Source organism: Acanthisitta chloris, unplaced genomic scaffold (assembly GCF_000695815.1).
Source record: "Acanthisitta chloris isolate BGI_N310 unplaced genomic scaffold, ASM69581v1 scaffold11848, whole genome shotgun sequence".
NCBI classification, from domain to species: Eukaryota; Metazoa; Chordata; class Aves; order Passeriformes; family Acanthisittidae; genus Acanthisitta; species Acanthisitta chloris.
This window is the reverse complement of record NW_008687239.1, coordinates 72866-85217: the sequence shown is the minus strand read 5'-3', so window position 1 is coordinate 85217 and position 12352 is coordinate 72866. Positions and strand designations below refer to the sequence as shown.

At 38.2% G+C, this 12352-nt stretch overlaps 1 protein-coding gene across 1 annotated transcript in view; it reads left to right on the top strand.

Annotated features, from left to right (window-relative positions):
• The window catches only part of LOC103807751 (cadherin-13-like), a gene marked incomplete at its 3' end in the record, with an annotated part of 139192 nt that overhangs the window by 103789 nt on the left and 23051 nt on the right, over positions 1 to 12352 (top strand). Inside the window, exon 4 of the mRNA XM_009080496.1 lies at positions 3967 to 4083. Coding sequence (XP_009078744.1) covers positions 3967 to 4083 — 117 coding nt within the window. The remainder of the gene's footprint in view (positions 1 to 3966; positions 4084 to 12352) is intronic.

Genomic DNA, 12352 nt, shown 5'->3' with positions numbered 1-12352 from the left:
AACCTGCATAACCTTGTAGTTTGGGCAGACTGGTGTCTCTCAATAAAAATCTAACCGAAATGCTGGAAAAATTAGGAGCTTGTGCTTGTTGCTTCTTTATTGTGAATAAGGAATCAAGATTTATTGCCAGTGAATCAGCATATTGGGTGCTGAACTACTGCTACGCCCACTCCATGTCTAAGAAAGAGAAATTCATGAAGTCCAAAAATAGGGTGTAAAAGTTGGTTATGAAATGGTGGACAGTGAAATAGTTGGGTTATGATCAGGTAATCCACTGACCATAAAATTGTCTGCTGAAATATAGTGACGACAGATGTGATATCATAGTTAAATATAAAAATTAAGAACCTGATAGCATTTTTCTCCCACAGTTTTGGCTTAAAAACCCCCCAAAACAGTCAGAAAGGTTGAAGTTTTGGTGCACTTTTCTTAGGTAGGCATGTATTTATTATAATATATATTTTAAATTTTGCATATGAATGGGTGTTCCTGGACACACACCTTATGTTGCTGGTTTTGTACAAAGCAGCAGGTGTGGGAGAAGCAGATGGTGACCATAGCTATTATCTCTCTGGGTTCTGGTTGGACACCACCCATGTGGGACCTGCCATTCTAACCCCTCCAGACTCCTGGCACATAAATACTTGCCATAGTAGCCACTATAGTCTTTGTTCAGCTGGTTCCACAAAAATGCTGAAAAACTCCTTTGTGGGTTTCTCTTGTGGCAAGGGGCAGAAGATCACTCCTGTTACAATGCCAGCCTAATATTGTAGAAAATTTGAAGCACAGTTACCAATTCTATCTGGAGTAATCTCATATCCTTTGTGAGTTGCTTCTTCAAGAAATTAAATACATGAATTCAGTAAAAATTATTATAAGTGCAGTATATTCACCCATGAATGAGAGTCTTATTGGTGCTTTAACTGTTGAATCAGGTGCTAAGCACACATATAATTTCAGATTCCTTGGCATTGGTCTTGTGTACTGATTGAGGACCAAAACATCAGTTGCAGGTGCTTGGCATTAAGCAAAATGTTTTTAGTTTTTCCCTGTTCTTTACATTGGGGAAATCTTTATGATAACCACAAACAGCAGTGGATTATCAAACGTATTGGGAAAGTACTCTTGACCTTTTCTTCCCCTCTACCTGCATTCCTTAGTGATGCTTTTGGCTGCTCATTTAATCAGTCACTGCTGTTAGACACCAGGGATAATGACACAGAGATCATCATGAAGAAATCACTGTTTAAAAAAAACATAGTGAGATATGAGTAATAAATAGTGTGAAACACACTCAGAGAAGTACTTATATTTCTGTGCCCAATCTGCAGAGCTTTCTTTTCCATGCAACAGAGTGATTGTCTTTAGAAATAAAAACAATAAAATCATTCTGTTTACTTTTTCTCGTGTTCCAAAGTCCTGCTTGGAAATCTGGACTTGAAGGCCTGAAATCTTCCCACCCTGCTACTTTTCTTTAGAACTCCACTTTATATTAAAGACTGCTGTGTTGACTCATTGAATATAATTTGAGCTTTTCTTCCGTTTGGTAAAGACATGTAAGAATAGCATGTCATGGGACACTGATGAATTAATTCCTTGTGGGTCTATGACTACCAAAATGGGAGATCTAGATATTGAACAATCTGAAAATCCATTTTGCTCCTCAAACTAGCATAGAAAAAAACCCATTAAACATTCAAGGTCATGTTGGACGGGGCTCTGAGTGACCTGATCTCTGGTTAAAGGTGTCTCTGCCCATGGCAGGGGGGGGTTGGACTAGGTGACCTGTAAAAGTCTCTTCCAACCCAAATCATTTTATGATACACAACCTAATGTCTTGCTCATTTGCAAAGAGCATTTGCCTGGGAGCTCTTACATCTTCACAAGCTGAAGGACAGGCATGAAGGTGTGAGCCTGAGTGAAAGTTGTGATCAGCTGAGCACTGCAGCTGCTGAGCAAGGAGTGGGTACCTCCTTGTGGACATAGTGGTAGTCACTGTTAGTCTCCTTAGAAACATCACAGGCACACACCAGCCAATCCATCTGGTGTGTTTACAGTGTAAGTAATTTTGAAAGCTTTACTGCTCTGTGCATTTGCCTTTGGACAGAATTCAGCTCTTTCCTTTCTATTTGACACTTCAAATGTTTTTATCTTGAACTTTCTCATGAATTTTTATTAAGGAAAAGTCTTTTGGGAGAGGAGTTGAAAGACAAAAATAGGGACCCGAGTGGCCTTCAGACTGAGAGATTAGAGAGAAGTGGCAAAGCCTTTGGGAGAGAAAGGAACTCTGTACCAGGGGGAGCTGCAAAAGTTACAAAAATTGGCAATGCTGTGGGAAGGAATTCTCTGTGTGGGTCCCACTGCTCCTGGACTTTATTGTGACTAAAGCAAACTGGGGGAAACTTGAGTTTCCCTTGCTGCTGTTTGTTGTCAAATCTGAGAAGTGATGCTCAAGCTCATAGAGGTAGAGCAGTGTTCTGGTGATGATACACTCAGATGGGAGGCACTGACACAGCAGCAGGAGCAGCCTGGGGAGATCTTGACTGATGGATCCACATTGTGCCACCAATAAAACTCATTAGGCTTTGCAGTTTTATAAAAATGCAGCCTAGGGATGGAGCTTTCCTTATGGAATGAAGTAGCAGCTGTTAAAACAGCACTATGGATTCCAGAACTGACTGAACAACTTAGGTTTCGGGAGTTTCTGCATTAAGAGGGCAGAGCAAAGTGTTATCTGTAGGATGCAACTGCTTTATTGGAATTAGACCTTCAATTCAACCTGTGATTTTTTTGGTTAAACTGTCACAACAACCTGAATGAAATAGCAGTGGTCGAAATCTATTTCACTTCTACAGTTCCCAATACACTACAGATCTATACATTTTTTGTCGATGGGTTTTTGTTCGGTTTTGTTTTGTTTTGTTAGTTTGTGAGTTTATGATATTTTTTGGGGGGTTGTGGTTTTTTGTGTCTTTTTTGCTTGTTTTCTCTTCCAGCATAAGGGCTTGGTTCAAGGGAAGAGCTTTGGGAGCTGGGGAGAGGCTGTTTTTGACCTTGGCAGTAACTGTGCTTGGAGAGTTGCAGAGACTGTAGGAGGAAGCAAAAGAAAGGGGGTGATCTCTGGGAAGCTGCAGCTCCTGCAGAGAGAGCACCGAGAGGAGCAGAGAGCCCAAAGGGAGAGAAGGCAAAGGTGTGATAGACATTCCCAGGGGCCAGAGGGCACTGTGAAGAGTTTGTTGTAGCTCATAAAGTGCTGAGTTGCTTGAAGCTCAGCTGGAAATAAATACTCCCAAAAATGCAGCAGGAAAAGAAAGGCTTGTGTATAAACCACTTCTCTTTTTTTCTTTCTTATAGCATAGCATGAAGTTTTCTCTAAGAAAACCACAACACAAAACATTCAACACCAGAACACATACTAGCAAATATTTTAAGTAACTCCTGGGTTTTGATGTCTAATTTTAAGTTACAAGCTGTTGGTGTATATTGAGAGTTCATTACCTGCAGACAGTGTCTGCAAATTCAGTGTATGTTCTGTTTGATTGAAAGCCTGGACTGAGAAGCAACTGAGTAGAGATGCAACTTAGGATGTGAAAATTATGTAAGACATTTGAAATGTGGGTTTTTTACCAGTCTTGTATTTGAGGTAAGCTTGACCTTGTTTAAGATTTATGATTTAAATAGTCATCAGGTTATGATGGTAGACACACTTGCTTAGGTTTATAACTTGTCTACATGAACACAAAAATGAATACAGCCTGTCTGCTGTCACTGTAATAAGTGCAGTAACCTGACAGATTTAAATACTCAGTTTGATATGTTATCACTAATTGCTGAAAAACATATAATACAAAACTTAGACCCTGGTAGTTTATGTTAATTTTGCCTAAATATGCAGGGAATGGGTATAACAATGGAATATTACTTTGGAAGTTTTTGTAATTGATCATTTTCTTTTTCTCTTTTTAGGAAATCTTTAAGCCAGAAGGCAACTTTGGAATTCCAAGACAAAAAAGGGCTATTTTGGCAACTCCAATATTAATTCCTGAGAATCAAAGACCACCGTTCCCCAGAGCAGTCGGCAGGGTAAGTGCACAAAGAACTGGATCAAACGTTGATATTAAGTACTTGATCTTTCTCTGAAAGTTTTGGAATGCTTATCACCTTTGCTGTAACATCCCAAATAGAAATTAGAAATATAAAAGTGAACTGAGAAAATTGTTTTTCTGTCTCTATTGTGTAGACAGATGACAAAGGCTCATTCATCCAGGTGTTAATAGCATATTATGTTCAAAGCCAGGCTGGATGAAGCCTTGAGTGGCCTGATCTAGTGAGGAGGTGTCCCTGCCCAGGACAGAGGTTGGGACTAGATGATCTGTAAGGTCCATTCCAACCCTTAAATTCTATGATTCTATGTTCTGGTCAAAGGCATCAGAGACATGTTTTAATGCAGCTGCTGCCTTTAGCAGAAGTTGCTGCCTAACTGGATTTGTGTATTAAACTGGGGCTGAAATCTAGGCCAGGGATGTTATGATGAATATCCCACTGCATAGTATGAGGTATCTTGGTTTTATCTCATCACCTAGAAGGAATTCATAAGGTATTGCATGTAAAAGCAGCTTTTGTTCATTCTTTTAGCTAGCTCATTGAATTAATTTCTTGTCTGCAGGCAATCAAATAGATGAGAGTCAGAACAGCTGCTTTTCCAGACCTTCAGATACTCAAAATGATTAAAACTAAAATACCAATAATTGTTCAAATGACCATGTAGTCACCTGAAGTTTTAATTGCATGTTGGCAGTTTTGAACCAGAGATTCCTATGCATGTCTCTGACTTTAGCTGGTGTGTTAATGGCAGGATGGCACGTACAGCTGTGGAGTCTGTTCCTGGTTCCCACTGATATGATCACTGGAGCTAAATGCACAGCTCAAGGGCAGAGTTTTACTCTACAATTGATGTAATTTAGTGATGCAATCGTGTAATTTAGCTAATCAATTTAGCTAATCAGTTACTTTAATTATTAGGAAAGTTTGTTTCCCTATCAGTAAAAAGACAGAATAATCTATGAGGGTTTAATTTTCTACCCTTTCCCCATCAATAATTAACACTGATTTCATAAATTTCTGTAAATTTTTATGTCTTTCTGAAGTGTTTATAACGTTCTAAACTTTCTAAAGCCGTTTCTGAACTTTTTCCTCCACACCTCAGTCTTTGAGAATTGATGATAAATCACTGTTGTTAGCTAATATGTTAGTGATAAATAGTTAAATTTTAAGACTTGTGCAATTTTAAAGCAGAGAGAATGAAAAAGGTTACTTCTACACAGATATGTAGCCCTCTGGTTTTGTTTGTTTGTTATGGATTTATTTCCTCAACCCTCTTCCATCCCATCTGCTTGTGAACGCTGTATTTTGGTGTCTGAGGTAGTGTGAGTTCCTCTTTAGAAGTGCCTTCATTAAGTGTTTTTATTGGGAGTTTAGGATGATAATTCTGGTAACTGAGGCTCCTTATGCTCAATGAGCTGGATTTGGTCCTATTTGTACTGAAATGTTTTCCTAACATCTTGTCATCCTGATTTGTTACTGTTCCTGAAGTGCTACTCAGGGATCACAGGCGCGTTGGGTGATGTACAAACACAGAAGTGTAAAAGCATCTGGCAGGCTGTTTTTCCAAGGCCCTGAGATACCTGTCCTCAACTAATGTTTAAATTATAGGAACTGCAAATGATCAGCACCTTGAAATACTTTGGCTTGTCATAATTCTTACAGGTCTTTAGATATGTTTTCAGTAGGTTTCTAATTTAGATATCTAGATGAGTATTTTGTCTGTAGTCTGTTGAAAGTAGGAACATAGATTGTGTATGTGTCAAGCGAGACAAAAATTTTAGAGGTGTTTAAAATAATGGAATGACAAATTCTAGGTCAACTGCATTAATTTGCAATGGAATGCTGAACAAAGCTTGAATAAAATTATTTGGCATCTCAGACATACTGATGGCAGGGAAGAGTCTGTTGTTGCCTAGCTAAGAAATCTGATTGGAGTTAATGCTGAAAATAAAAGCAATTCTTTTAGGTATTTTTGACTTGTTGCAGATCTGCATAAGATCTTCATAAGGCTGTGAGGTCTTCATAAATCAAATGAATACCTGTGTTAATCCAGGGTACTTGTTTCATGTACTTATTTCAGATCCTGGACAAACTGTAGAAAAATTTGATCATGCCTCATGCTAATTTTGATGTTTATTGTGAAATTTACATACCTTCCTGAATTTGTAAAAATGTCTTTAGTTGCCCACCTCTGTAAAGCGTGGGGAACAGATTCATTTCCTATGCCAAAATATTTTGGGGCTTGTTGTCAGAAGCCTCAACAGGGACCACATGGACTGGTGAATTGCAGCTTCTCATGTTTATGAATTTCTCTTGAACTTCAGCTTTGCCATCTCTGGTCTGTTGAAATCCCTGCAGAGGGACATTGCAGATGTTTTTAGTAGCTGTGATTTCTGTAGCGTGTTAGGGACAAGATAAATCATTCAGAGAATGACTAATCTGTGTGTCATAATAGAATTTCAAAAAACGAGAAGGAATGTGAAGCTTTCCTGACTAAATGAAATGTAGGATAGTGATACTTTCAGCTATGACTCCTATTTGATACCATCATGTGTTCGTGTTTGAATGTTCACATAGAACTTAGGTTTCCAGTTGCACCCTGAGTGTGTTATTTTCCCTTTCTTACACCTGCTTTAGCAAATCCCCAGTGTAGTTTATTTGTCTGTCCTGACTGCCTCTTGCTTTCCATCCCTTGCTATGCTGGCTGGAAATGCAGAGTTGTTTGGAAGTGATTGCAGCAGCCAACAGCTGAAATTGCTTATTAGCACTTAGTTGGGAGCAGGGCAGATGTACAGAAACAGGAGAGCAGGGGTACAACAATTAGTTGAGTTTTATTTCACAATTAGGAAACAATACCATAAACAAAAAAATGGGGATTTTAGAGGACTTCAGTCATTAAAGTTTGGTTATATATACACCAGGAAGGAGATACTGCACTGGACAAGAGAAAACATTGTTTTGTTTAAATTAACTGCAAAAACTCAAATGAGTATTTAGCTTAACAAGGAACTATGTGTGCAGAGGCTGTTCTCTGGGCTGTTACTGGTCTTCCAGCTTATCCACTCAGGAACTGGATTATTGCCTTGCCATTTACACACCCTTCATTAGGGTATCTCTTAATTAAATATCTATCATAGCCATGCTGTGTTTGTAGGTGCAGAAATCTCACCTTTTAGCAGAATTTAAGATTTTGCATATTATCCTTTGTGCCTGAGGGAAAAGAGTGAGATTAAAATATTGTAATAGAATCTTGGTAATATAGGCCTTTGTGACCAGATGGCCAAGGCTACAACTCTTGAGTGTTATTGATGTGTTTTGTTTAGCTCTTGCTGATATAGCACAGGGATATGATATTCAATTTTTAGTCTCTCTCCATATGTTACTTTTCCGGTTTATTTGTCCACATCAAGTCAAATGGAGTACAGAGCAGTGGGATGCAATGCAGGATTACCTTGTCATTACAGGCACAGGTTACGTGCCACTACACTATGTAAATGTTTTCCGAGAGTGGTTGTTCTTTTCATCTACTTGAGGACAATCTCTAGATACCCTTTAACTTTAGGGTGATGACCTTTAAGTTCAAGGTCATCACCTTTAACTGTGGTGATGACCTGTGTGATGGTGCTTTTTGGAATTTAGTCCTTACCTTAATACAGACCTCAAAGAGCAGGAAGGTAATTGTGGAGATGGCCAACAAGTTCCAGCTCTACTTCCATGCCTAAGGACACCTGCAAAGTGAGATTTTATTTATATAGGCTCAAAGGATTTGCTCTGTGTGTGGCTGATGGACATCTGATGAATTCAGGTTTCTACTCTTTAATTTAAAGGAATTATCCTTCTTAAGAATGAGTATTGTAATTGCTGGCACGTAAAATCTGGAACCCATAAGTGGCCTGGTGAAAATTGGAAGGACTTTTTGTGTTCAGTGAAGGTCAGAACACAGAGAGAGGTTTGTAGGAAACTGCTGAATAAAGAAAAAACAACTTTATTTTTTGACAATAAGAGAAAGTTTTTTCCTTTGTTATTTGTCTCTTTTGTCCTTCTGGAAGGAGGAGATGTTTGTTCAGGTATCTTGGATCAGAAACTGTAGATATCCTTCCTGCTTCTGATCTGGGCAGTTAGCTGCAGTCCTGACAGGACTGACCCCAACACAAGCTCAAGAGTAAAAGTGTTGCAGGGGCTAGCAAACAAGATATAAATCTTAAAGATCCATGAGGAAGTGTTTATGTTTCCTCCTCTGAGCTGTGAATTTAAGGCAAAGAGAAATTACATCTTGTCTGTTAATTCAGCAATAGAAGAAACCTGACGAGGGGAGGAAGCTGAAGATAACTGGATGGAAAAGCTGCTAGAAGCTTACTATTTTTGAGTGGCTATATAGTGAGACTAATGTATATATGGTAAATTATATCCTTCACTGCTGAGAATTGTTATGGACTAAAGATGCAGCTGTAAAAAATGTCAATCTTCAGGCAAAAAATTGAAAAATCCCAAGAGAGATGATCATGATCCATCAGCCTGGAAAAAGAACCTAGAGAGAAGGTTTGGAGATCCGAGAACATGTGAAAGGCATACGTGAAAGGCAAGAGAAGAACAACAGTGAAGTAAAAGCTGAATTAAGAAGTGCATTTGTTCTATTGTGGAGCTTTAGGCAGAAAATGAGAGGCTGGGGAGAGAGAGAAAAGTGGAGGAGGAAATGTCCACATCTGGAAGATAATGGTGTGAGCTAACAGAGAAGAGAATGATGTACAGAACAGAGGAGCTATACCCAAAAACCTTTCCAACACCAAGAGAGAGATCTGTGTACCTGCTCAGCTGGTAAAGGTCTGAATCCCAGTTCTTCATCTGATTTTTTGTGTCATTTACTAAAAGCAGTGTGGAAGCAAGAGAATGTGGAACTAAACATGGGTCTGAGGTCTACAGGAAAAATCTATTGGATTTTTAAAAATTATTTTTATTATCCATTTGCTTGTTTTCAAAACATGACTGCATCAAATGTAGTGATTGTGCTGTCCCAAAGAGTGTGCTCAGAACCAGGAGGTGGTCATCAGCACGAATTCTGACTTGTCCAAAATGCAAGAACATTTCAGTGACAGCTGAAGAAGTGATGCCATCAGGGACATGTGGAAATGATTGTCTCCTGGGAATCATTGCAGGGTGAGGAACCCTTTCAGAGAGTGGATGGAATTACTCAGGTACAAGGAGTTCTGGTTTCTTGAATCAGTCTGATGGCTTATAAGGAGAGAACTCTGATAAAGTATGTCTATTATTCCATCCAGGAAAAGACACATCCACAGATGAGGAAATAAAAGCAAGCAGAAAAAAAAGGTAGAAAGGTGTACAGAAAAGTGTATGTGTGGTGTTATTGATGAATAGCACTTAGGCAATAAAAACAGTGTTAATAAATAAAGCTCTTACAAATCCAGCAAGAAAAAAATTGGGGTTCGAGAAAACTAAGTTGTGGTACTAGTACAGTAAGACTGAGAAGAAATAAATATGAGCATAATGTGTTCAGCCTAGCACAAGGGTTTGCTATAAATCCAGAGTGAGGGTAAAGTTATTTAAGCAAAAGGAATACATTGGCATAATAACTATATGGATATAAATTTTGGCATAAGATTAAAAGAAAAGTTTCTGGTACCCAGAGAAGAGGAATTAATTTCCAACAGAAGTATTGAGGAGGGAACAGAAAGTTTGATAAATATATAATCACAATTACAGCTGCTTCTGATCCTGGCAGAACAGACACCTCGAGGTTTAGTGCCACTCTGGTCTTCTTGAAAATGTGTAATGCCCTGCTGAGCTGGGCCTGAAGAGATGGTTGGAGATGTCAGAATTTAACATCTGATTAAATTCATGGCTTGCATGGAGGACTGGCACACTCCTGACCTTCAGGGAAAAATACCAACCTACCTCAGCAATGAATGTAATGAAAGGAACAGCACTCCATTAAATTAAAGGGCTTTCAATACAAGTACATGAATTATTAAACTACAGCATATTAATTTTCATTAAAGGATATGTATTTGATGTCCTAACAAACCATTAAGGGAAAACAGCACTTCAGATTTATCTCTTGTTCTGAGAGGTCTTCAAACTTCCCTTTTTAAAGATAGGGATAGTCACATAAACAATTCCACCAGAATACATTTGTTCTCTTTCAGCTAATAGAATTTTATGGAAAGCCTTGTTAAAATATGCCTGTTTATTGAAGACTTTCAGAAGAATCACACTGGAGTAGCAGATGCCTTGGAAAACTGGAAAATAATAAGAAATTACCATTATTTTTCAGTGTTTGGTGTTGTTAAGAAAAATAAAAGAATCTTTAAACAGATGAGGAATACTTTCTAACCTAGTTACTATGGTTACAAGTTTGTTGGAGATAAAGCAGTTATATGGCAATGATGGAATCACATTTTCTGACCAATATTGAAACATACAGTACCTAATTTCCTGCTTCACAATAAATCATACTGATGACCTTAAGGAGAGCAGCAAACTGAAGAAATTTCATGCTCTGAAGCTGTTCAGCAAAGTATACTACAGTTTAACTGTCACGTTGTTTGTGTTAACTTTGATCTCAGAAGTTGCTAATCACAAACTGTCTTGTAGATGAAGGTAAAGGCACAAAAAAAAATCTGTCCCTGCCAGCAAATTACCTATGTAAAGTAACTAAGATGAAATAAAACCCTGGCACGTGATTTTTCATTGGCACACCAATTTAATTGTAGGCTCAAGTTTAAAACATTTGGATTATTTTTAGACATAAAAGCTATTTCGTCTAATGATGCTCAATATTAGTCTTCCCATGAGACTGTTTTTATAAATGCTTGATTTTAATCATCTTTGCAAAAACAAACCTGAAGTATCTCCCCAAAATTCCAGACCTGTTCCAGCTTCCTCAACCCAAATAAACCTCCAGGCTCATGTTTTATACACACATGTAGGTTGTGATTCTGTACCTGGTCTTACTAGGAATGGAGAGTGTCATTGACAGCAGCAGCCAGAGAGGCCCTGCTAGAGGTGCAGAATAACTGTTAGTAAGTTGTCATTACCTTAGTTCCCTGTGGTTTTTGTGAAATTTGACTGGATCTTTTGTCAACCTTCCTCTTCCAAGATGATTCTATACCCTGAGTTAACTCATGAGAAGTTGTTATCCACCTTGACTTCTTTTCTTTCTTGTTTTCATTCAGTTGTTTGGAATAACCACTCAATGTGTCCAGTTGCTAAAAGTTCTTTTCATAATTAATATATGCTTTTGAGCAAAACCTTGATCTCTTCATTCTTAGTAGGACCAAATTTTAACCTTTACAAGATGTAGAGCCTAATCCTGGATTGGAAAAACGGGACAATTGGATCCAGGATTGCTGTTGGCTTGGTACCTTTAAATTGTCAAATTCCTCCCTATGAATCTACTCATAGCAGCACTTTTTTAAGCAGGATGACAAATGCAGCAGACTTGCCCAGCAGTACTTAGTAGAGTGCTGTGTTAATATGTTATAGTAAGAAGATGAGCACTGCAGAATTTAGAATCAGAGGAGACAACAAGACCACAGAACTGTTTATTTGATAGCTGTGAACTGATTCACACAGCCTCAGATGTGACCTGTTTGTTAGCTGAGTACTAAGCATTCTCCACCCAATCATTTTTCTGTTCCATTACAAATTATTCGTTTGGTTTCTTGTTACGCACTCAGTTGTTCGCAAGTTTATAGTATGATAAAAAGTAATATCCAAATGGATGATATTTTAGGAAGAAAGTTAGCCCTGCCAATTTACACACTGACTGCTGTCACAGTGTCAACCTTGGTGCTTCCATTAATGAAATACTTTAATAAAGGCATTTTTTGGACTGGTCTGGCCACACATTTGATATTCCAGCTGTGCCTTGTTAAAGTGAGATTGAGAAAAGGTGCTTAGCATAGTATTTCCAGAAGGAAAAATGGTATCTATTATACATGGCTCATCTGTAAGGTAGAGTAAATAGCTGTCACTCAGGGAACAATAGTAATTTTATCCCTTCTGTCTAACTGCTGCTTCTCTTCAGTGGTTAGTAACTAATTTGAACCTTTATGTGCTTTGCTCTTGCTTCTGTCATACATGAACTATTCCTGATTTTTTTTGCTCCTGCATTTTAGAGTGATGTATAGCAACAGATCAATAGGGTAGATGAAGGAGTATGATGCTAATATCTCTAATGACAGCTGTGTTTTACTTAAATAAACATTTTCCCTTCTCCTTTACAAAACAT